This window comes from Megachile rotundata, chromosome 3, assembly GCF_050947335.1.
Source record: "Megachile rotundata isolate GNS110a chromosome 3, iyMegRotu1, whole genome shotgun sequence".
Taxonomy (NCBI): domain Eukaryota; kingdom Metazoa; phylum Arthropoda; class Insecta; order Hymenoptera; family Megachilidae; genus Megachile; species Megachile rotundata.
The window spans coordinates 8,230,767-8,257,086 of NC_134985.1; the positions used below are offsets into that span (position 1 = coordinate 8,230,767).

The following is a 26,320-nucleotide window of genomic DNA, read 5'->3' on the forward strand; positions in this document are numbered from 1 at the left end:
AACTTACAACAGGCCATAATATTGTCGGGAGACTATTTTTCCTATCTTGGTTTTGAAATCATAATAATTAAAATGATTACATGTTACAGAGCACAACGTGATCGAGCTGCCGCCCATGCGATTCGTCAAGGAGTCCTCCAACTCAGGAAACTTGTTAATGGAGGCGGTGGTGATCGACGTCTCCCCAGACTATTTCGTCAGCGCCGAAGACGGCGACGATCTTCGAACCGAGGCTGATTTCGAGGACGTATCCATATTAGACGACGTGACTCGAGTATTTTCCTCCCCCGAACGCGATTCCCGTAGCTCCCTGAAAAGATCAGCTAGGTACAGCTTAGAGGACGACGACAAGCCACCTTCGAGGCCGCCTCGGAAGAAGTCCTCCTCCTCCTCGAAAAGCGAGAAGAGCGAGAGAAGTCAGAAAATTGAGTCAGAAAGTTTCCACAGTGCTCAGAAAGACGAGCCGTTCTCCCCAGTCTCTCCGATGTCTCCGGTGTCCTCCTTGAAACAGGACGACAGCGACACCTTTGCTGACGCTTTGTCTTCAGCGAGGTTGTCTATTTCTGAGAACCAGCTTCATAAACAGTACGAGGCCGAAGACCTGAAACGCAGTCTCAGTGCAGAGAAAACCGCTGGGTCCAGCATAGACGACGGAATAGGCGGAGACTCTTCCTTTGACTCCGTGACTGGCGTGCCGAAGAAGAAGAAGCACAGGAAGAAGAAGCACAAAAAAGAGAAGGGCAGCTCCGAGGAGTCATCAGTCGGCAGCGAGCTCGATGGCAAAAGACGAAGAAGCGGATCAGCCAGCAAGTCCGAGATGCACCAGCGTATAGAGTCCATAAACAAAACGGAAGAGCCCTACGTGGAGGACGTTGCCGATAGATCCAGCGAGAAGAAACCTTCGAGCGACTCTGACAAGTCCCTGTCGAAGAGTAACAAAGAACGACTGCTTGACAATATGAAGAAGATGAAGGACCCTGTTCTGATCGTGAGAGACACTCTGGTGAGCATCGACCAGTTGGAGACGAAGCTGAACTCCGAAACCGAAGAGCAGTGCAAGATGATCATCACGGAAAATATTATTAAACCCATACAAAACTTGTGTGAAGAGGTGTCCAGCATAGAGTCCAAGGCCCTAAAGAGTGCAGGAGACAGGTCGTTGACACAGACTGTTCGCATTTCGCTGCTGGAGGCGATTGGAGGACCAACCGAGGAGCTGCTTCGGGGTATGGAGTTGATCAACCGTCAGGAGAACGTGAAGAGTCGCAAAACAGACCTGTTAGCTATACTAGAAAGTCTGACGGACCCCGTTGATGAAATTCTTATGGGTATCACGAAAATCGAGCACGAGTTGACGGGTAGAGCCCGGGGTGAGAAACCTGTAGCTCTCATCAGGATGACGTCTGCTGTGTCTAAGTTGGATGAGAATATCAGGAAGGTTCTGACTGTGGATAAAAAAGCTACGAGACTAGTTGCTAGCTTGGAGGATATACTGAGCACCTTAGACTTCTTCCTGAATGATGTATCTGTGGACCCTGCTAAGGGAAGCATAGAAACTGTGGACACTGTGGTGGTGGAGTCGCTGTCGAAGTCCGTGGAGGACATGGCAAAGGCTCTGGGTCGTTTCTCGACCACGAAGACCGAAGTCACCAAGGTGGTAGACGAGCTTCTGACTCCCACACGCGAGCTGAAGGCCAAGCTCGACACCCTGAAGTCAGCGTTGGAGACTTATGAAACCAAAGGCATCTTGTCGGAGCATCGAACAAAATTAATCGAGTCTCTACAGGAGTCCGTGGGGCAAAGCATGCAGGAGATCCAGAGAGTGAAGGAGAAGACAACGGAAGAGAAGGCACCGGTCGATCAAGCTAAACCAGATATTCTGAAGGAAGTTAGGCTGACACTTCGCGAGGCGCTCAAGTCGTACGAGAACATCGCTGGTACTCTCGATCCTCGACTCTCCACGGTGTTCGATCGAGTCGACGAGATGTACCGAAGACTGAGGACGCCGCAGAAGAGGGACATCAGCATCGAGTCGCTGGTGAACCTGGAAGGTCCTCTCTACTCGCTGCAGTGTGCTCTGACCTCGATGGCGCTCGTCGAGAACTCCCAGATGGTGTTCAAACTACTGGAGCCCGCGATATCTCAGCTGAAGTCGACCATGACGAGTTTGGACGAGAGCTCCTTGAAGCCTGCGCTGGAAATGTTGCGCAGCGTCGAGAAGATCGTCAGCGGAACAGCCAACGAGTACGAGGAGACGATTTCTTCGAGGTCCGCACCGGATGAGCCTCAAACTCTGACAGATAGGATACTAGATCCTCTGATCGACGTGCAGTCCGCTCTCAGCGCGGCTCTTCAGAGCATAGAGGATGTGGACTCCGTCACGAACGGAGCGCCCAGTCCTCAGAAGATATTGGCCTCTTCGGAAATCGCGGCTTGTCTCATAGAGCTGAGGCAGTGCGTGTCCGACACGGCGCACACTGCGATGACGCTGAGGGAGGACGAGACGTTGAGCAGTTTGCTCGATCTGAAGGAACCCTTACTGGACCTACAGGTGGCGCTTGCGTCCGAAGAGAGAACCTTTCAAGAACTTCAAGTGATACGCAAGGTAAACTTGCCTATGGAGAAGATGAAGGTCGTGTTATCCTCCGTGCTGCGACATTGTGAATCGAAGGAGACGATTCAAGCGGTAAATGACATCTGGAAAATGTTGGAAGAAATCGAGAAGCAGCTGCCGAAGACCGTGGCGAGGATAATAGAAGTTGAGGAGGCAAAGAGACATAATCTGGAGGGTCTGAATCTGGACCATAACCTGAGCAACATCCACTTTGCCTTGTCTTCAGCTTTGGAGAAACAGGAGAAGAGTTTCCCGAACCGAATAACGAGTCTGACCATCTGTATCGAAGAACTGAGACAGAAAATTGGCTCTTCCGCGGTGGCCATTGCAAACTTGAAGAATCCCGTTGACGAAGAAATAGTGGCACAAGTCTGTCAGGTGAAGGAGACCCTGCTGAGTCTGCAGAGGTCTCTGCTGACCCAGGAACACGACCCTGAAGAGGAACAGTTGTTGAAAGATTTGATAAGTCCGGTCGAGAAGCTGAAGAGTATCGTTCAGAGCATCGTGGACAGCGACGCGAAGTCCGACGCGGTTCTTCCGGTTTTGGAGCTACTGGAAGAGATAGAGAAGGACACGCCTCTGATCGCGAAGGAGGCATCCAAGAAGAAGGCTCAGAAAGAGTCAGAGAAAACTAAGGCTGAGGAGAAGAAGCAGAAGACTCCCACTTTTGAACTAGCTGACAAAATCAGTAGATCTCTGGATCCCATGAAGCACTGGCTCTCGACTACCTCTGAAGACAGCATCAAAGAGGAGGAGGAGTCCGGTCTGAGCTCAACGGTGGGTGAACTGAAGCGGGATATGAACAAAATCGCCATAGAAACATCTTACTCTGAACCACCCACTGATGAAAGCTTGATCGAAGCTCTAATCGACCTTCAGGAACCCCTGACCAGGCTTCGCAACGCCATATCGATGTACCATGAGCCTACAGATTTAAGCACCTTGGAAGGACTCGGTCAACCTATGAAGTATCTCCTTCAGACTATCATGACAGTTCTCCGAGACCACGCTGAAGAGCAGTCCCTTCAGCCGATAGTTGACATCGTCGAAGAAATCGAAAACCAAATCCCTATTTCTATAAAAGAGGCTCTTTACAAGAAGGAGCTGAAGGAGATGGTGAAGTCCATGACGCAAGAGACGCCGGCAACGTCTCAGGAGACCATTCAGGAAGAAACTATTCCGAAGACCGAAGTTGTGGTGCACACTTCTCAGGAAACCACAGCCGAGGGCACCCTGGCGAGTAGCACCATGCTTCAGGAAACACAGCTCACGGAGTCCGTGATCGAGCAGACGTCCATCGAGGAGACCTCTCAGAGAACGGACCAGATCACCATGATCGAAGACGTCCCAAAGAAGGAAACGGAGGCGAAGAAGGAAGAAGCAACTAGACTGATACTTTCTTTGTCCAAAATTTTGGAGAATGTTCAGATGGACGTGACGGGTATCCTGGAGGACTTCGAGCAGCCCACGGCTGGAACCACCACCCTGCCAACTTCGAGTCTGGCTAATACTTTGGAAGAACTTAGGCAAACGATTTCAGCCATGAGGGTGGAGACTGGAGGTTATGGACGATCCGTTCATCCATACGAAGAGACTGTTGAAGAAACGGCTTCCGTGTTGAAGTACCTCGTGCAGCCTCTGATTAATCTTCAGGAAGTTCTTCGGGAGCATCAACACGGCGCTAGAGAGCTACTGATCTTGAATCACCTGATTCAGCCTTTGAACGCTATCGAGGAAGAAGTGATCAATCACGCGGTAGAGAAGTTGGACCGCCATTCCAGTTTGGTGGAATGCAGTCAACCTGTTCTTCGTCTTCTCGAGGAGATACGACAGAGCGTCCCACTTGTGGTGAAGGACATTTACTCGAGGCAGGAGCTACTGGAATCTCTTCGAGACATCTCGAAGCCTCTGGAGAACATTGAAGAACGGATGAAGGTCTTAGAGAACGAAACTGAAGACACTCTTGAGACGGACGTAGCGAAGTTCTTGGTCAATCCGTTGGAGTACCTGCTGAACACCATCAGCGTCACTTCTAGGGAGCTTCAGGTCCTGGATCAGCGAAGGGAAGTGATCATCGAGCTCCGCAACCTTGTGGAGCCTCTGGTTGAGTTCTTGAGTTGTCTCTCCGTCGTTCAGAGCAGTCGCAAGAGTCTGGTTCCTGAAGCGGCCTTACTAGATGAAAGGCGTAACGTGATCCTCAAGGCTGTCGAAGGTCTACAACGTCAAACTTCCAGCATTCTGGAGAGAATTCCCAACCTTGAAGGAGCATCGCTCTTCGAGGGACCACTGATGTCATTAAAGAACGCGACTGCCTCCGTCCAAAAGCAGATTGGCAAAACCGACTACTCCCGGCGACCCAGCAGCGTCGAATTCGCTCTTCAGTATAACCTTGCCTGCTCTTTCGATCATTTGGGTACCACAATCGCTACTTTGGAAGAGAACGCTGATGAACCGATCAGACAGGTAATCTCCAAGTCCCTGGAGGCGCTTCAGAAGCAGATAAGTTTGTCGCAGACGCACTTCCTGCAGAACAGAGAGCAGCCTGTTGACGAAGAAGCTATTGTGGAAGGGTTTCTGTACCCGACCAATCAGCTTCAGTCGGCTTTGACTGTGTTGAAGGAGAAGATCGACGAGAAGACGATACCAGCTGTATCGATTCAGTCGGCGAGACTTCTTCAGGCACTGGCGAGTTCTACGTCGCAGTTGGCTTCTTCTTTGTCGTTGCATAGGGTGCAGCTGATTCGCAATGGAGCGTCTGAAGGATCGTCTTTGGTGGAAACTTTGGCGGCTGTGGTTGATGTTCTGGAGAGTGTGAAGGACTCCATTATAGCGATTGAGAAGACTGTCAAGAAGGATGTTGAGGGGATGGAGGAAGTTGAGGATAGGACTGCTGTAGTGAATGTGCCGATTACTATCACGGAGATTGAGACTGTTGTGGAAGAGGTTATTGAAGTTTCGAAGGAAGAGATAGAGAGTGTGCTGACGATTGAGAAGTTGTCGCCTGAGAGGGATGAGGTGAGGATCGTGGAGATGAAGTCGGAGGAAATGGGTGGGGAAACGATGCTTGCTGTGATGAAAGATGATAGCGTGAAGAAAGAAGAAATGAAAAAACAGGAATCAGGAGAGAAAGATGTTTCTTCAGAGAAGAAAGAAGAGCATGTTGAAAAGAAAGAGGAAATGGTGAAGGGAAGCGAGAAAGTAATATCTGAACAAACAGAAACGAAAGAAGAAATGATAAAAATGAAAGAAGCAGAGAAGCTGACTGAAAAGGTAGAAGAATTGTCAAGGAAAGAAGCAGATGAAAGTACGAAAGTGTCTGAGAAAATAGAAAAAGAAGAAAACATAGAAGAGCAGGTGAAAGAAACAGGAACAGTGGAAACTTCAAGTGAAAAAGTAAAAGAATTGGTAAGGAAAGAAGCTGATGATAAAACAAAACAGTTAGAGCAGATAGAGAAAGTGGAGGAAGAAGTAAAAGAAAAGAAGGAGGTAGAAATGTTGACCGAGGAAGTACAGGTACAGGTGCAGAAAGAGACAGATGATGAAACAAAAACAGTTGAACAAGTAGAAGTACAGAAAAAGGAAGAAACAGTGCAAGTACAAGAAAAGAAGGATGTAGAAGTGAAGAAAGAAGAAGAAGTAAAGAAAGAAACAGATGACAAGGCAAAAATGTCTGAAAAAGTAGAAGAAATAGTGGAAGAACAAGTAAAGGAAAAGAGAGATGAAGAAATGTTAATTAAGAAAGAAGAAAAAGAAGTAAAGAAAGAACCAGATGAGAAGGCAAAGGCGTCTGAAAAAGTGGAAGTAGAGAAGAGAGAAGAAATAGTACAAGAGCAAGTTAAGGAAGATATACAGGCACAAATATCTGACGAAGCTAAGAAATTGCAGGAGAAAGAAGAAAAAGTGGAAGAGCAAGTAAAGAAAGAAGGAAAGGAAACTTCAAGTGAGAAGGTAGAAGAATTAACAAGAAAAGAGAAGACTGACAAAGTAGAAGAGCCAGAGGTTAAAAAAGAAGAGCTAGAAAAACAAGTAAAAGAAGAGCAAGAAGTAAAAATAGTATCTGAAAAGACAGAAGAATTGTCGAAGAAAGAAGTGAGTGAGACAGAAACGTTGGAACAAAAAGAAGAAGTTCAAGAGCAATTAAAAAAAGAAAAAGTAAGTGAAGCTTCAACTGAAAAGACGAAAGAATTGGAACAGAAAGGAACAGATAAGGCTACAAAATTGGAAAAGGAAGAAAAAGTCGAACAAAAAGAAGAACAAAAAGTAGAGATTTTATCTGAGAAAGAAGAGAAGGAAGAAAGGAGTGATCAAACTTCTGAACAGCAAGAACTTGTTAAGAAAGAACAATCATCTGAAAACCTTCAAGAAGTAGTAAAAAAAGAAGAGCATATTACTTCTGAAAAGATAGAAGAAGCGAACAAAGAAGTAACAGAGAAAACAGAACTGGTAACAGAAGAAAAAGTGGCAGAAAAAGTGGAAGAAGCTACTGAAAAGAAAGAAGCTGAAGAATTCTCTTCTGATCAAGAAAAAGTGATCCAAAAAGAAAAAATTGCAGAAGTTTTGTCAGAAAAAGTGGAGGAGCTAACAGTACAAGAGGAAAAGGTTGAAGCGTTACCTGAGGAAATTGAAGAATTAGCGAAAGCAGAAGAAAAAGTGGAAGTAGTGTCTGAAGGAACCGAGAAACCGAAAGAAGAGAAAGTAGAAGTGCGATTAGGAAAAGTGGAAGAAGAACCTGAACCGGAGAAAGGTGAGATGAGTACAACTGAAGGATCGGAATTGATGAAGAAAGACGAGAAGGTGGAAACATTAACAGAGAAGAAAGAAGAAAAAGTAGAGACATCAGCAGAAAAGAAAGAAGACAAGGTAGAGATACCAGCAGAAAAGAAAGAAGACAAGGTAGAGGTACCAGCAGAAAAGAAAGAAGACAAGGTAGAAACATCAGTTGAAAAGAAAGAAGAGAAGCTAGAATTACCAGTAGAAAAGAAAGAAGAAAAAGTAGGAATATCAGCAGAGAAGGAAGAAGAAAAAGTAGAGACACCAGCAGCAAAGAAAGAAGAGAAGGCAGAAAGACTAGCAGAAAAGAAAGAAGAGAAAGTAGAAACATCAGCTGAAAAGAAAGAAGAAAGAGTAGAGACACCAGCAGAGAAGAAAGAAGAAAAAGTAGAAATACCAACTGAAAAGAAAGAAGAAAAACTAGAGACACCAGCTGAGAAGAAAGAAGAGAAGGTAGACACATCAACAGAAAAGAAAGAAGAAATAGGAGAAACAAGTAGACTAGAAAAACCAAAAGAAGAGTCATCTCAACAAGAAGTGTTAGCAGAAAAAAAAGAAGAAATAGTTAAAGTGACATCCGAAGATGCAGAACTAGAGAAGAAACTGAAATCCTCTGAAAAAACTGAAAAAGCGAAACAATCCACCAGCCAAACAACAAGTCAAACAGAGGAAGTAGTAAAAAAAGAAGAAAAAGTAGAAGAAAAAAAAACGATAGAAAAACCTGAAGAAACACCATCAAAATCAGTAGAAAAAGTAGAAGAATCTCTAAAAAAAGAAGAAGCATTACCTTCCAAACCAGAAGAATCAAAAAAAGAGGAAGAAAGATCCAAACAAATACAAAAAACAACAAACTGCATCGTCACCGTAGATCAACCTCTCAAAGACTTACGAGATCTCGTTTCTTCAGCCTTGGAAGAACCTCTCTCCTCCAAATCCGAAGAAGAAAAGCGAAAAATCCGAGAACTGACCGCGCTGATACAAATCCTGTACGACTTACGAGCCACCATCTCCTCGATCCAAAACTCTGCATCGCCTTCTTCGATCCCAGAACTCGAAGAGCGCCTCTTACATCTGCTGACCACTTTCTCATCCCTTGATCAATCTGCAGAAAAGATTCTTCGTTTGACTCAGAAAGACCTGACGCCCGCGTTGAAGGAGAACGTGATGGTGTCTCTTCAAATTTTCCTGGAACCTCTGGACACTCTTCGTCAGGAGTTCACTTCTCTTCAGCAGACGGCAGTAAAATCCCCAGAGTATATTTCGCTGTCTATAAACATTCAGAACGTGACAGAGACGATTAGCCAGTTGATGCAAGCAATACGCAAAACCACAGAGCTGAAGAAGGTGAAGATAGTTGAAGAGATCCGAGTGATGGCGTCGATGAGCAAAGAAGAAGACATTGAAGAAACCACTGCGAAACCGCTGGAGGAGCTCATAGAAGCCATTATGGTGTCTCAAGAGCACATGAAACCTGACGCTTCTCCGTTCGGATCAGTTTCGCCCTCTGTGGAGCCAGCAGAGCAGAAGCTGGAAGAAGAAATGAAGCTGGAAGCAGACCTCGTGGAGAAAATAGTGAGTCCCATACAAAATCTGCGAGAATTGGTAGCAAAAATCGAGAAGGAGGAGCTTGAAGAGACAGAAATGCTGGATCTGGAAACGAAGAAGACAACTACCGCCATTTTGAACACTATTATTCATCCTTTGGAGGAGCTGGAGCGATCTCTGAACATCTCTTCCGAACAAATCGTGCAAACTGAAGAAACGGTCAAGGAAATGACACAAACAGCTCAACCTTTGCAATCTTTGCCTGTTGGGGCGGTGTTGGAGGAACTGAAGAGATCCATCGCCACCATTCAAGAAGAAGTAACGCTGGAGTCTGTCAAAGCAACGAAGACAGAGAATAAGGCGGTTGTGAAGGCGATCGAGAAGTCGCTGGAGAACCTGAAGTTCTCCGTGGCCACCGTGCAGAAGATCGCGATGACTGCCTCTGAGAGCGCAGAAGAGATGTCCAGCCAAAAGACGTTGGCTGTGGAGACTTTCGTGAAATCCGTGACCGAATTAGGTGAAAAATGCCTGGCGATTGTCACTCACCCAAAAACTGTGGTGGAGGACGCAACTCAGAAGCTTGAAGAAGTTTTAGAGATGATGGTGCAACCTATACAAGTTCTGCGCGAGAGCACGGCTGAAATAGAGATGCACAAAGCTGAGGAGATGCAAATGACGGAGATGAACGTGATCGAAGCTCTGAAGCCTCTGGTCCAGCCTCTAGAGCAACTAGAGCAACTACTGTGCACAGCTGTTCACCAGGACAGCGCAATGAAAACAGAGTCCACTGAAGAAATGAAAGAAACTTCATCCGTAGAGAAATTGAAACTCACGCCAGTTTTGGAGGACTTGCAGAAATCCATCGCGGTAGTTGAAGAACACATGACTCTTCAAGCTAAAGAGGTCTCTTCATCAAGTGTAAAAATGGAGGCTTCCGTAGCCGAACTGATAGAAAGTCCTCTGCAGAACCTGAAGTCCGCGATGGCGACCATACAGAACCTCGAAACTGAAGAAACCGAAGAACTCACAAGTGAAGAGAGGACTACGGCCTTGAAGGCGTTCGCCAGGTGCCTGGAAGAGATTGGCCAGGTGTGTTCCATAGCTTCCAGCCAGCAGAAGGTAGAAAGTCTTCTGCCGCAGCCACAGGTAGCCAAATTCGAGCAGCAGGTGCTTGAAGCTATATCAGGTCCTCTTCAAGTGCTGCGAGAAACGGTGAACAAGATTGAAACGCAAGAAGCTGAAGAACTTGTGACTGAGTCCAAGGAAGCGGCCAATGTGTTGCAGACATTGGTGCAGCCTTTGGAGCAGCTAGAGAAGTGCTTATCGGTTGCTGTGGAGCAAGGCACCTCTGAAGAAATGAAGGATATCGCAACGGAAATGAAGGAGGAGGTCTCTAAACTAAATGTGGAGCCAGTTCTTCAAGAACTGCAGAAGTCGATTGCAACGATACAGGAACAGGTGACCTTCGAAAGTGGGAAAGAGTTGGATGGTAAATTGGAAACCTCCGTGGCGAAGGCTATTGAGGAACCGTTGGAGCAACTGAAGGCTTCAGTGGCGGCTGTTGAAGAGATAGTGAGCGAGCAGACGAGAGAACTGTCTGAAACGGAGAAGGCCTCGATCTTGAAGTCCTTCGCGAAGTCTGTTGAAGAGATTGGACAAAGATGTGTTGCTGTGATGTCTCAGCAGCAGGCGCAGTTAGCTCCTAGGAAGCTGGAGCAGTCGCAGGTGGCGATTCTGGAAGAAGCGATCAGTCCGTTGAAAGCGTTGAGGGAGACCATCGACAAGATCGAAGAAGAAAAGCTTCAAGAAGCTCAGAAACTTGATACCGTGGAGACTAAACAGCTTGAAGAGACGTTGAAGGTCCTTGTAGAGCCACTGCAGAAATTGGAAACCTCGTTGTCTTCGACTGTGCAACAGGCAGTTTCGATGGAACCTGAAAAGACTGAAGAAATGAAAGATAGTGTATCCCCTCAGAAGTTGGACATTTCCCCGGTTGTTGAAGAGCTGCAGAAGTGTGTGGCGACTGTTCAAGAGCAGGTCAAGCTGCAAACAACAACAGCAGATTCCGAAGAGAAGGTTTCGTTAATGAAAGCTGCAGAAAAGTCATTGGAAGAATTGAACTCTTCACTGACGATCATCCAAAGTGTCATCGCCACCGAAACTAATGAAGAAGAAAAAATATCAGACATCGATAAAATAGCAGCTGTTCAACAGTTCGCGAAATCAGTTCACGAACTTAAAGAGAAGTGCCTAGTAAGTCAACAGCAAGTTGAAGTGAAGGGAACGACAAAGGAAATGGAAAAAATTGATGCTAAAGCTATGGAGACAGTTGTGGTACCTCTTCACGCGTTGAAGGAGACCATCTTGAGAATCCAGGAAGAAAACTTGGAAGAACTGGGAACACTGGAGTCGGAACTGAAGTTGCAGGTGCTAAATCCTCTGGTGCATCCTCTTGAAGAATTAGAAAGGTGTCTGATCACCACAGTTCAACAAGAAAGTCATCAGAAGCTGGAAACTACGGAAGAAATGAAGAAAGAGCCTCAAATGACAGTTTTGCCGATACTGGAAGAGCTGAAGCAGAACATCGTCGTGGTTCAAGAGCAGCTGGCTATGGAACCCGAATCCAAGTTAGAAGCTGTGAAGAACATAACCGAAGCTATCGAAGAACTGAAGACATCGGCCACAGCTGTTCAGCAAGTGGTGGAACAAACTGAAGAGATGTCAACTTCTGCGTTGGAATCTTTCGCGAAGTCGATGGAGCAGTTAGAAGAAAGGTGTTTGGCAATGATCAAACAACAGAAGGTAGAGAAAATTGAAAAACCTGAGAAACAGCAGGGAAAACTGGACGCACAGGTTCTTCAGAAGATCACCGACACGGTTCACGTCTTGCGCGAATCTCTGTCTCAGATCGAAGAAGAGAAAATGCAAGAAGCTAAGGAGCTGAAGGTAGAAGAAACTGGTATAAAATTGAACGTTCTTATCGAGCCTTTGAACGTGTTAGAGAAAGCTTTGATAACAGCAGTGCAAGAAGAGAAAATGACGGAAGAAACCACTGAAGAGCTGAAGATACCTGTAGAGAAGTTGAATTTACAACCCGTTCTTGAAGAGTTGCAGAAATCGATTAGTATTATCCAACAAGAGACAAGCGAAACTGCAACGTCTATGGAGGAATCGAACATTTTGAAAATGGCGGAGAAGAGTCTTGAAGAAATGAAGTTATCTGTCGCTACTGTTCAGGAGATAGTTCAAGATCAGACGCAGGATATCAAGGCAGAGAAATTGGAAGCTGTTGCTAGATCTGTAGAAGAGGCGGGAGAGAGTCTTCTGGCTGTGGCGAAGCAGCAGGAGATGAAGAAAGTTGCTTTGCGCGGTGTGGAAGAAGAACAGAAGGTCTCTGAAGACTTCGTGAAGATGGTAGTGACACCTATTGCTGAGTTATATACCACCATTGTGAAGGTCGACAAAGAAACCGAATCGAAAAAGAAAGAAGCGATAATATTCCTGAACATGGTGCACCCGTTGCAGAAGCTTGAAGAAACGTTCTTATCAGCAGTGCAGGAAGTGAAACAGGAAAGCGTACAAGAAATTCATGCGACAATGCCAATATTACAAAAACTGCCTGTTCAATCCACCTTGAAGGACCTAAACAAAAACGTGGCCGAGATTCAACAACAACTAGTCCTCGCGAGAGAAACCTTGACCCTAACAGGAGACACCGAAGACCTAGCAGTAATAAAGAAGCTAGAACGATCCTTGAGTAATTTGAGAACCTCTGCAGCGATAGTTGAGCAGCTGACAGCGATAGAAGAACCCGGACAACAAATCCTCGATGTGGAAAACGTGTCTGCGTTGCAAGCATTCGGAAAGGCTGTTGAAGAGTTCAGAAAGAGCTGTGCAGCCATAACTTCTAGGCCTGCAGTCATGGCCAGCGTCATTGGAACAATAAACCTTGAAGAATCAGCGAAGAAGGCAACTGAAGAAATCATTTCGGTTCCCATTAAAATACTGCAGGAATCCATCTGCACTATCGAGGAGTTCAAACTGCAGGAAACAGGGATCCTCAGAGAACCTCAGGAGACAGAGATGAAGAAAGCTACGGTGCTAAGTGAACTGATAGCACCTCTTCAGCAGCTGGAGCAGTCGTTCATGGCTGCTATACAGGGAGAGCACATAATCGAGCAGGCTGCAGAGAGTTTTGATTCTGACAAGGCTTCCTTTGAGAAGACAACCTTGAAGCCCATTCTGGAAGAGTTCCAGAAGTCCCTTGCTCTAGTGCAGGAGCACATGGTCCTCGAAGAGGGCGCGCAGAGTCTGTCAGAAGCGGAGGAAGCATCTTTAAAAATGATGGCGCAGACCGTGACAGACTTGAAGACCTCCGTCGCTGCTATTCAACAGATAACCGAAGCACCTGAAATGGCGAGCGAGATGTCGAAGGCTGAGAGCGTCGCCGCCTTCGAGACCTTCGCGAAGTCTCTTCACAACCTGGTGGAGCGAGTGGCGACCATCGATCATCAGCAGATCATAATTGAACCGGCAGCAGACACCATATCAGAGGACGCTTCTTCCTTGAAGACCTGGGCGGACATCGTAGAGGACTCACCGGTTCAGGCACTGGAGCCCATGGTTGTCGACCAGGGCACCATAGAGTCCCCTTCGGAAATAGCTTTCTCGATATCCGAAGACGACGCTCAGGCCCTGAAAGGCTTGGCCAAACCTCTCAACGAGTTGCGAGAGTGTTTAGCCGTGGTTGTCGAAGAGCGGAAGTCGATGGACGCGAACGAAATCGCGCAGTCCATGTCTGAAAAAGAGGACCTCTCGTTGCTGAAGACGATAGCGCAGCCTTTGTTAGAGCTGAAGAACGCGGCGGTGTCTGTGATACTCGAGCAGACCGCGGTGGAGACGGCTGGAGAGAAGTCGTTCGACGAAAAGCAGGAGACTAGCTTGAATCCTCTGATAGAACCTCTTGAAGAGCTCTGTCACTCGATCGCACTGATCGAGGACCAGATTCTCGTCGAGTCGGCTCAAGATCGCACGATAGACGAGGTGTCCATGCTGACGGCCTTGGCGGAGCCTTTGATGACGCTGCAGAGAAGTATTTGTGTGCTCGAAGAACGAGTACTGTCACCAGATGTGGAGTCGCTGCCTGAGGAGTCCAACTGGATCAGCGAGTGCCTGGCGGTTCCTCTGCAGGAAATAGAAAAGTCGATCGCAGAGATTCGTGAGTGTACGGTCGTTGAACCTGAAGAGGTCACGTCGGACTGGTCCGTGGTTGAGAAACTGGTGCAACCTGTGGAGGTTATCAGGATGACCATCGTTGACATGAAAGCGAACGTCGCGGACGAAGTAAGGGAATGTGACCTAATGAAGAACCTGGTACAACCGTTGTCTGAGGTTCATGAAAGCTTCATGTTGCTGAAGGATAAACCGAACTTGACGATTGCTGAAGAAGAAGCGAGCATAGATGCCATAGTGGAGTCTTTGTCTAACCTTGAGAAGAGTATATCGTTCATAGAAGAACAGACCGCTGAGAAGATTCAGCAGATAGCAAATGAAGAAGAGAGCCGAAAGGTAATTGGAGCTTTAACCGAATCTCTGCTGCAGCTGAAAGAGTCGATCATGACGGTGGAAGATTCACCGACAGTGTACCTTGAAAACCTAGAGAAACCTTTGAAGGAACTGCAGTCGGCTGTGGAGACTGTTTCCAAAGCTCAGAGTGAAAAGGTTCGAAAAGAAGAAATGAAGAAAATCGTTTCGTTGGAGGAAGCTACTAGGATTTCGACGAAGCTAACGAATTCGATTAAGGACATAAGTGACTCTATTGAAACGATAGATAATAAGATAGACAGCTTCAAAGGATTGCTGGGTATTGAAGTTCAAATTGAAAATGAAGCTTTGAAAACATTGGCGAAACCACTGGAAGGACTGAAACAGGGAATTGAAACTATATTGAAGAAAGAAGAAGTTGAACAAGCGGCGATAGATTCTCTTCGGCAACTGCGAAAGGCAATTGAGGTCGTTTATCAGCAGTCTGCTGATAAACCGGTGGCTGAACCATCGCACTCTGAGGTGGCGGATATTGTTGGTATGTTGAGGACACTGACGCCATGTTTGCAGGAACTGGAAACTTGTATTGAAAAGGTTGAAAGGGTGTGGAAAGAAAATTTAGCTGGGGTAGGATTGGTGGAGCTGGAGAAACCTGTTACGAATTTGATGGAGACGATTAATATATTGCGGGAGAAATTATTGGGAACTGATATCGTGTGGGTGACAGATGAAGAGAAGAAGAAAGAGGCGAAGAAGAAGGAGAAGGAAGAGAATGAGAAATTGAAGCAAGAGGAGGAAGAACGTAAGAAGAAAGAGGAAGTTGAACGTAAAAAGAAAGAAGAAGATGAACGTAAAAAGAAAGAAGAAGAAGAACGTAAAAAGAAAGAAGAAGAAGAACGTAAGAAAAAAGAAGAGGCTGATAGATTAAAGCAAGAAGAAGAGAAACGTAGAAAGAAAGAGGAAGAAGAACTCAAGAAAAAAGAGGAAGCAGAAAAATTGAAGCAAGAAGAAGAACGTAAGAAGAACGAAGAAGCTGAAAAAGTGAAACAAGAAGAAGAGCGTAAAAAGAAAGAAGAAACAGAGAAGCTGAAGCAGGAAGAAGAACGTAAGAAGAAAGAGGAAGCTGAGAAATTAAAGCAAGAAGAGGAAGAACGAAAAAAGAAAGAGGAAGCAGACAAACTGAAGCAAGAGGAAGAAGAACGTAAGAAGAAGGAGGAAGCAGAAAAGCTGAAACAAGAAGAGGAACTCAAAAAGAAGGAAGAACAGGAAAGATTGAAGGCAGAAGAGCAAAAGAAGAAAGAAGAAGAAGACAGATTAAAACAAGAAGAGGAGCGTAAAAAGAAGGAAGAAGAAGATAAATTGAAACAGGCTGAAGAGGAACGTTTAAAACAGGAAGAAGCTGAGAGACTAAAACAAGAGGAGGAACGTAAGAGAAAGGAGGAAGAAGAAAAATTGAGACAGGAAGAAGAGGCACGTAAAAAGAAAGAAGAAGAAGAGAGACTGAAACGAGAAGAAGAGGAACATAAGAAAATGGAAGAGGATAAACTGAAAGAAGAGGAGGAGGCACGTAAAAAGAAGGAAGAAGAAGATCGGTTGAAACGAGAAGAAGAGGAACGTAAAAAGAAGGAAGAGGAAGAAAAACTGAAACAAGAAGAAGAGGCGCGTAAAAAGAAGGAGGAAGAAGAAAGATTAAAAATGGAAGAGGAGCGTAAGAAAAAGGAAGAAGAAGAGAAATTAAAACAAGCAGAAGAAGAACGTAAAAAGAAAGAAGAAGAAGAACGGAAACAGAAGGAGGAACAGGAAAAATTAAGACAAGAAGAGGAGAAAAAGAAACAGGAGGAAGAAAAGTTGAAACAAGAAGAGGAAGCACGTAAGAAGAAAGAAGAAGAAGAGAAGCTGAAACAAGAGAAGGAAAAGAAACAAAAGGAGGAAGAAGAAAAATTGAAACGAGAGGAAGAAGAACGTAAGAAGAAAGAAGAGGCTGAAAGACTGAAACAAGAAGAAGAACGAAAATTAAAGGAGGAAGAAGAGAAACGTAAACGCGAGGAAGAAGAACGCAAAAAGAAAGAGGAGCAAGAAAAACTGGAGCAGGAAGAACGCAAAAGAAAAGAGGAAGAGGAAAAACGAAAGCAAGAAGAGCAAGAGCGTAAAGAAAAAGAACAAGCTGAGAAATTAAAACAGGAAGAGGAACGCAAGAAAGCAGAGGAAGAAAGATTAAAACAGGAAGAAGAACGCAAGAAGAAAGAGCAGGAAGAAAAATTAAAACTTGAAAACCGTAAAAAGAAAGAGGAAGAAGAAGAATTGAAACAGGAAGAAGAACTAAAGAAGAAGGAGGAGGCTGAAAAGTTAAAACAGGAAGAGGACAAAAAGAAGAAGGACGAAGAAGAAAGGCTAAGAAAGGAAGAAGAAGAACGTAAAAAGGCTGAAGAAGAAAAGAAATTGAAGCAAGAAGAGGAGCGCAAAAAGAAGGAAGAAGAAGAAAGGAAGAAACAGGAAGAAGCTGAGAAATTGAAGCAGGAAGAGGAACGTAAGAAGAAGGAACAGGAAGAGAAGCAACGTAAAGCGGAGGAGAAAGAGAAGAAGAAAAAGGAGAAGGAAGAACGTAAGAAGAAAGAAGAGGCTGAAAAGTTAAAGGAAGAAGAGGAATGCAAGAAGAAAGAGGAAGCTGAAAAGTTGAAGGAAGAAGAAGAACGCAAGAGGAAAGAAGAGGCTGAAAAGTTAAAAGAAGAAGAAGAACGTAAAAGGAAAGAAGAAGCTGAAAAACTAAAGCAGGAAGAACAAAAGAAGAAAGAAAATGCTGAGAAAAAGAAGGAGAAAGAAGAGAGTAAAAAGAAAGAGGCTGAGAAATTAAAGGAAGAGGAAGAACGTAAGAAAAAAGAAGAAACTGAAAAGTTAAAAGAAGAAGAACGTAAAAAGCAGGAAGAAGCTCAGAAGTTAAAAGAAGAAGAACGCAAAAAGAAAGAAGAAGCTGAAAAACAGAAGCAAGAAGAAGAAAAACGTAAACAAGAGGAAGAAGCAAAGAAGAAAGAAAAAGAACAGGCAGAGAAACAAAAGCAAGAAGAAGAAATTTCCAAGAGAGCCGAATCTGACTCCTTAAGGAAGAAAGAAGAAAAGTTAAAACGCAAGAAAGAGGAGTTAAAACAACAGCGAGAAGAAGACGAAAGAAAAGAAAAAGAAGAAGCGGAGAAACGCAGGAAGGAGCAAGAGCAAAGAAAGAAAGAAAGAGAAGAGCGTGCCAAAAAAGAAGAAGAAGAACGCGCCAAGCGCGAGGAGGAGGAGCGTAAGAAGAAAGAAGAGAAAGCAAAACAGAGGAAAGAAGAAGAAGAACGTCGTCGCGCCGAAGAAGCTGAAAGGTTAAAGAAAGAACAAGAAAAAGAAGAACAAAGAAGAGAAGAAGCAAAGCGTCGACGCGAAGAACAAGAAAGACAAATCAGACAAGAAACGGAGAAGATCAGAAAGGCTGAAGAAGAAAGGCTACGAAAAGAAGACGAGGTTCGTGAGCGAAGAAGAAAAGAGCGAGACATGCGACGCCAAGAGGAAGAATCGAAACTACGCAAAGAAGAAGAGGAGAGGATAAAAAGGGAGGAAGAAAGAAGAAGAAAGAGAAAGGAGGCAGAAAGACAGTGGAAAGAAGACGAAGAAGCAATAAGAAGAAAAGAAACCGAGCGTCTGGAACGCAGGAGAGCAGAGGACCGTCAAAAACGGGAAGAAATGGACCGTCTCCGAAGAGAAGACGAAGAAAGGCGGCGCAGAAGAGACGAAGACAGGCAAACGAGACGGGAAGAAACAGTAAAAGCCTTGAAGGAAGAACACGAACGTCTGAAGAGACGACACGAAGAAGAAACCTCCAGACTTCGGAAGAGAAGACAGGAGCAGCTAAGAGACGACAGTTGGTCCCGAATGAGACAGACCGAATCCGACCAACTACTGAAGAGATCCGACGACAGCTTTAGACTCAAAACCTATTCTTCGGATATCGATTTCTGGAGGGACAAGATGCATCGATACGATTCCGGTTTCGAATCCGCGCTTTCTAGCGCGTCGCGGTCATATAGTTGGAGGGATTCCTTGACTTCGCTGACGAGAAGAAGAGTGGACGATTTTATCGATTATAAGCTGAGGGACACCTCTATGGACAGGTACTACTTCGACACGGACGGGTACTATCGAAGAAGAAGAAAGAGGGACGAACGAATCACTCGAGCTAGGTCGATTAGTTTGTTGAAGTACGACGACTATTCGACCGGGGATAGCGATACGACTATCACACCTGCCAGCCCTAAATTGTCTAGGTACAGCAGAACGAAAACGAGTAGTCGAACCGACCTGGATGACCGAGGGTCGAGTCTATCGCTGTACCTGCCGCATATTAAGAGCGAGGTAGGAATGTTATTTTAGGTACTTTGTTTGTTAGAAAATCCTTCAGTCCCTTGATAGGTAACTCCTTAAATTTGGAGACCCCCAAATACCTATCTTCCTAAATTCCCACCTTTTCAAACTTACACCTTCCCAAATTCCCATCTTCTCAAATTCTCATCTCCCCAAATTCCCATCTCTCCAAATTCCCATCTCTCCAAATTCCCATCTCCCCAAATTCCCATCTCTCCAATTTCCCATCCCTCCAAATTTCCATCTCCCCAAATTCCCATTTCTCGAAATTCCCATCTCTCCAATTTCCCATCTCTTTAAGTTCCCATTTCTCCAAATTCCCATCTCCCCAAATTCCCATCTCTCCAATTTCCCATCTCCTTAAATTCCCATCCCTCCAAATTTCCATCTCCTCAAATTCCCATCTTTCGAAATTCCCATCCCTCCAAATTTCCATTTCCCCAAATTCCCATTTCTCGAAATTCCCATCTCTCCAATTTCCCATCTCCTTAAATTCCCATCCCTGCAAATTTCCATCTCCCCAAATTCCCATCTTTCGAAATTCCCATCTCCCCAAATTCCCATCTCTCCAATTGCCCATCTCTCCAATCTTCCATCTCCTCAAATTCCCATCTCCCCAAATTCCCATCTCTCCAATTTCCCATCTCCTTAAATTCCCATCCCTGCAAATTTCCATCTCCCCAAATTCCCATCTTTCGAAATTCCCATCTCCCCAAATTCCCATTTCTCCAATTTCCGATCTCCCCAAATCCCCAAATCCTCGAATTTTCTAATCTCCAAATCCTCAAGTGTCCAATTCCCCAAATTCTCCAAAATTTCAAATCACCACAATTTTCCCTAAAATATCCCTAGAACGCTCTCATCCACAAATTTCACATCATCCAAAAACTCTACTGCATCAATTCCAAACACTCACAAACTCTCAATAAACAAATCTATTTTCAATACCAATACCCAAATTTCTTTCTCATTTTCACCTCCCAGATCACACCACGTGAAAAAGGAAAGAAACCATCGTTCTGCACGCGACTGACAAACAGAACCGTAGGCGATGGTATGAGAACAAGGTTAACGTGCACCGTACTGGGTCATCCAGAACCACGAGTCTATTGGACGAAGGATGGCGAGAAACTCGACACGACTTCTAACAAATATCGAATTCGATTCGATAACGGTATGGCTTATTTCGAATTGCATGAAGCACACCTCGAAGATTCCGGACTGTATACATGTGTTGCCGAGAATGTTCATGGAGTCGCGAGCACCGAATCCGCGTTAAAAGTTTACCCTGATTTCCAACCAGCTCTGTCACCCCCTACCTTCACCAGATCCATTAAGGGTAAGTTTCTTTGTGTGTTTTATAATTGGGAGGGTAGGTGATTAGTGGAGTAGGTGATTAGTGGTGCAATTGGGAGTTGGGAGAGAAATTTTGGAGGGTGTAAAGTAAGGGTTAGATTAAAGAATTGAAGAAAATGGCGTTGAACTATGTAAAGTTGGGGAAAATGGGAATTAAATGTATGGAATTATACAAAATGGGGTTTGACTATTTAAAATTGTATAAAATGACAGTTGACTATCTAAAATTTTACAAAATGGAGTTGGACTATGTAGAATTGTATATGATGAGGATGGACTATGTAGAATTGGAGGAAATGGAGATTGATTATACAGAATTATACAAAATGGAGGGTGACTATCTAAACTTGCACAAAATGGCGTTGGACTATGTAGAATTGTAGAAAATGGAGATTGACTATGTAAAATTGGAGAAAATGGAGATTGACTGTATAAAATCATATAAAATGGGGGTTGACTATCTAAACTTGTACAAAATGGCGTTGGACTATGTAGAATTGAAGAAAATGAAGTTGGACTGTGTAGAATTGGAGAAAATGAAGATTGACTGTATAAAATCATACAAAATGGAGGGTGACTATCTCAACTTACACAAAATGGCGTTGGACTATGTGAAATTGTACAAAATGGAGATTGACTATGTAAAATTGGAGAAAATGGAGATTGACTGTATAAAATCATACAAAATGGGGGTTGACTATCTAAACTTGTACAAAATGGAGTTGGACTATGTAGAATTGTATATGATGAGGATGGACTATGTAGAATTGGAGGAAATGGAGATTGATTATACAGAATTATACAAAATGGAGGGTGACTATCTCAACTTACACAAAATGGCGTTGGACTATGTGAAATTGTACAAAATGGAGATTGACTACGTAGAATTGGAGAAAATGGAGATTGACTGTATAAAATCATACAAAATGGGGGTTGACTATCTAAACTTGTACAAAATGGCGTTGGACTATGTAGAATTGTACAAAATGGAGATTGACTATGTAGAATTGGAGAAAGTGGAGATTGACTGTATAAAATCATACAAAATGGAGGGTGACTATCTCAACTTACACAAAATGGCGTTGGACTATGTAAAATTGTACAAAATGGAGATTGACTACGTAGAATTGGAGAAAATGGAGATTGACTGTATAAAATCATACAAAATGGGGGTTGACTATCTAAACTTGTACAAAATGGTGTTGGACTATGTAGAATTGAAGAAAATGGCGTTGAACTGGGTAGAATTTTACAAAATGGCGATTACCTGTCTAGACTTCTATAAAATCTATATTAACTATCTAAAGTTCTACAAAAAGTAAATTAACTATCTATGGTTCTATAAAAAGTAAATTAACTATCTATGGTTCTACAAAATGTGAATTAACAATCTAGATTTCTACAAAATGTGAATTAACTATCTAGAATTCTACAGAATGACCATTAACAATCTAGACTTCCAGAAAATATGAATTAACCATCCAAAATTACACAAAACTTAAATAAACCACCTAAAATTGGTCAAATTGTGAATTAACTATTATTTGTATAAGAAACTAGTAATAACTAGTAATAAGAAATTATAATATCAATAGTTTATTGTTAAATAGACATTCATCGACATTTATAAATTGACAATTATCAATGAATTATAATATCAATTTTTTGATATTATACAGACACTTATCGACCTTCTGACAACGAGTTGATTTTGGAATGTCGAGTACGCGGCCATCCTGTGCCACTGATCTCTTGGTTGAAGGACGGTTGCATTTTACAAGGCGATCGTTACAAACAATGTTATTTGGACGATGGAATTTATCGATTAGAAATTGCTGCACCGAATTCGACGGACAGCGGACGATACACCTGCAGAGCGATGAACGACCTACGGACTGAAGAAATATCACACGTGGTTCAATTTAACGGTAATAGACACACATACATATAAGATGCATTTATTAGAGCGGGAAAATTTGAATACATACAATTTCTAAGTTACTATATTTTGCAATTATTACATTTTTAAATTATGGAAGATTTATATTATTAAATTTCTGGATTTATAGATTTTGTCATTTTTATATTTATAAATTTCTGAAGTTCTAAGTTTTGTCATTTTTATGTTTCTGAGTGTTTAAACTTCTAAATTTTGTCATTTTTATGCTTCTAAATTTCTGAAGTTCTAAATTTGGTCATTTTTATGTTTCTGAATATCTGAATTTCTAGATTTTGTACATTTTTATACTTCTGAATTTTTTTAATTTCTACATCTTCCAATTCTTACATTTCTAAATCTCTAAATTTCTACATTTTCGAATTCTATTTTTTCATTCTACTTCTCCCACATTTATTATCAACATTGTTTGTTTTCAAGAACGAGATCGACGAGTTACGAGCAAACACGACAAATATTTAGACGACTACAGCATCGAAGCTTTAAGGAGGCCTCGTTTCTCCAATTATTTGAGCGATTACAGTGTTCCAACTGGTGGCACCATTGCTCTTCAAGTTGAAGTTAAAGGTATCGAATATCCTTAATAACCCACTCTCTATTATCATCTTACTGGTCAAAAATTAATTATGTATCAGCATGTTAAACAAATTAACAATAACTAAGTCCCTAAAGATTCAAAATTAATCTGCAATATTTGATATTTCTATATTCGTGCAATAGTGTGAGTTGTGCAATAATCAATCAAATTTTGTATTGAATAATTTTTACATAGAGATGTGTAATATTTTATATTTTTATATTTTATGTTGTGAAATATTTAATGTTTTTTATATTGAGTTCTCTAATCTTCAATATTTCTATACTCCATCATTTTTGTCAAATATTCAGGATTTTTTAATTTTCATATCAGTAATTATTATTACTATTTCTGCATCAAGTTATACATCATTCAATAATCCTATCTTAAATCATTTTTATATTGAGTTACGCAATACTCAACTACTGTTACAAGAATATTAACCATCTAGCAATACAGCTAACTCAAAATCAATCACAGTATTCTTCACACACCGTACTTAATCTCCCTAACATTGTTTGTTAACCTCCAGGAGTACCAGCACCGGAAGTAAGATGGTTCCGTGGCGAAAAGAAAGAACCCGTTTCAATTCCCAAAGCAAAAACCTTCACAGAATCTGGAGTGCACACATTAGTTCTACCGGAAGTGACTGAATCCGAGAGAGGAACATACATGTGCAGAGCAATCAACGCTTATGGTCACGTGGATAGTATCGCCACCGTGGATGTGATATCACCTAGTGCAATCGATGGTGGAAAGCCAGCCATGTTCGTTTCGAGGCCTTCGGAAAAATCTATCACTGTCACCTCCGGAGAAGATGTCAGCGTGTCCTTCAGATTTTCTGGAGTACCCAAACCCAAAGGTAACAAAACTTGTTCATGAATATTAAATTTGACACACTATAAATTTCATATGTTACTAAAATTCATTTTTATAAGATAAAAATTTGTTCCTTCAAGAAATATATGTACTTAAACACTCTGTTAAAACACTCTGTTTAAGTTGTACTGAAGTTGTACAGGAATTCAGTTTATAAATATTTCATAAGTTACATTTTAATTTAGAAGTATTTTTTGTTTAAGAAATGTATTTAAAGGAAAGTTTTATAATATCTTAATTTGGAACATTTCGAAACTGCAGACGTATAAATATTTTTGATGCTGAACTACATTTTAACAATGATATATGAACAATATGGACTTTAAAGTGATCGATTTCAATTCTGGAATAACTTATTCAAATTGATCAAATCAAGCATACTAATAAATAGTATATATATTATACATATATTTAATAAATTATTTGAACTGTTGATGATTGGAGATTAATTTCAATTTTTCATCATCTTGCAGTGATTTGGATGAAAGGATTGACGGACATCACCGATGGTCTCCGATCTCACAAGGAAGTAATCGATGACTACGTGAGACTGACCTTGAAGAGGGTGACACCTTCCGATGAGGGCACCTACTGTATACTTCTCAAAAATAGATACGGTTGCGACAGAAGTTTCTTCTCCATCAAGGTAAATCTTAATATAAATACTGAAAACCTGCATTGATCGTTTAATGTTAGGTCTACCGACTTCCAGTGGGCGCTTATTTTTAAATTGAAAATTAGAAGTTGGAACATAAAAATCGCAAACATGAAGTAGTAAAATGGAGAACATAAAATATTTATTTTTATAAAAAATTTGCAATGAAAGAATTTTTACTACGCGTTGGATATCCACACGCTGGATTACTGCGCGATAGATTACCACGCGTTGCATTATTACGCGTTGAATTACTATGCGTGGAATATGCACGCACTAGATTACTATGCGTAGGATTACTACGCGTTAGAATTACCACGCGTTGCATTACTACGCGTTAGATTACCACGCATTAGATTTCTACGCTTAGAATTATCGCGCGTTGCATTATAACGCGTTGATTACTACGCGTGGAATATGTACGCGCTAGATTACTACGCGTTCGATTACCACGCGTCAGATTCCTACGCTTAGAATTGTCACGCGTCAGATTCCTACGCTTAGAATTGCCACGCGTTACATTACTACGCGTTGGACTACTACGCGTTGGATATCCACACGCTGCATTACTACGCGTTAGATTACCACGCATTAGATTCCTACGCTTATAATTATCACGCGTTGCATTATTACGCGTTGATTACTACACGTGGAATATGCACGCGCTAGATTACTACGCGTTGGATTACCACGCGTCAGATTCCTACGCTTAGAATTACCACACGTTGCATTATTACGTGTTGGACTACTACGCGTTGAATATCCACGCTCTGGATTACTACGCATTGGATATCCACACGCTGGATTACTACGCGTTAGATTACCACGCATTAGATTCCTACGCGTTGCATTATTACGCGTTGATTACTACGCGTGGAATATGCACGCCCTAGATTACTACGCGTTGGATATCCACATGCTGTATTAGTACGCATTGGATATCCACATGCTGTATTAGTACGCGTTGGATTACTACCCGTTGGATTACTACACGTAAGATTTCCACGCGTTGCATTACTACGCGTTAGATTACCACGCGTTGGATAACTACGCGTTATCCGAAGCTGCCGCTCTCGCGTCTGCGCATGCGTAATCCTCACGCTCTGATTGGTTCGTATTTTTCCTTAATAATTCAAAAACGAAACTTCAAACCCCATTTCTGCAAAGGGAAATCTTATTCAGAATCACGTCAGCTACCCCCCATTTCAAGGACCTACAGTTATGAGACACTTATAATGTATCAATTTCTAATCCACAGGTGAAACAACGTGCAAGGTCACTGACGCCTGATTGGAGTTCTATGAGCAGCCGCACGGAAACCGGAAGTCTTCTTGGTCTCTCGAGCGACAGCCGCGACGATGAAATGTCCTACGTGAAAAGTAAGTGCATCTTCATTTTAGGAAAAGAAATAACAGTCACATTTGCTATTATATTGCAATTTGCAATGTTACGTATGAATGTCTCTTTAATTTTGCAATGAAAGAGATATCACCTTGAAGTATACACCTCAGGTGACAGGTTGCGGTAATTAATTCAATATGCACAATATAAACGATTATTATAATTAGAAACTCACAGACAGTGATTATAGTTCTTACACTTGGCCCAGCTTCTGATGGCCTCGGTCCAAAGAAACTCTGGACTGAGGCTTGTAACGTCAGTATTTAGGCTGATGTGTACAGGAAAATAAAAATGTGTTTAAACAGATACAACAGCTGATATTTTGTTTTGCAAAGATGTTGAGTATACATTTGTTCTATTTAAAAATATTGTCATACATGAGGAAGATATAATCGTTTAGGAGCATGTTCACAGTCATAATGACTTATAAATTGGAGAAATTATGAATGTTAAATATTTGTGGATATTTCGTAAAGTGAGACATGAAAATTGATAGAGTTCAAGTTTTGTATGAGGCAGGTGTTCTTTGTTAAAGAGAAAAATAAAATTGCAAAAATTAAGAGAACGAAATGTTACTATTTTCTTTCTAATTTAGAACAGAAGTAATAAAAATATAAATAACATAAAGTGAAT

General features: G+C 42.5%; 1 protein-coding gene across 4 annotated transcripts in view; it reads left to right on the forward strand.

The window, feature by feature from the left end:
* The window catches only part of LOC100882703 (uncharacterized), a 96,126-nt gene that overhangs the window by 25,418 nt on the left and 44,388 nt on the right, over positions 1-26,320 (forward strand). For 3 of the 4 annotated variants that reach the window (XM_076529767.1, XM_076529764.1, XM_076529765.1), the window contains 7 exons: positions 90-18,853; positions 19,847-20,201; positions 21,898-22,146; positions 22,596-22,742; positions 23,285-23,614; positions 24,105-24,277; positions 25,545-25,665. In XM_076529767.1, the coding sequence (XP_076385882.1) occupies positions 90-18,853; positions 19,847-20,201; positions 21,898-22,146; positions 22,596-22,742; positions 23,285-23,614; positions 24,105-24,277; positions 25,545-25,665 (20,139 nt within the window). The remainder of the gene's footprint in view (positions 1-89; positions 18,854-19,846; positions 20,202-21,897; positions 22,147-22,595; positions 22,743-23,284; positions 23,615-24,104; positions 24,278-25,544; positions 25,666-26,320) is intronic. The other variant, XM_076529766.1, reaches the window with a different exon arrangement.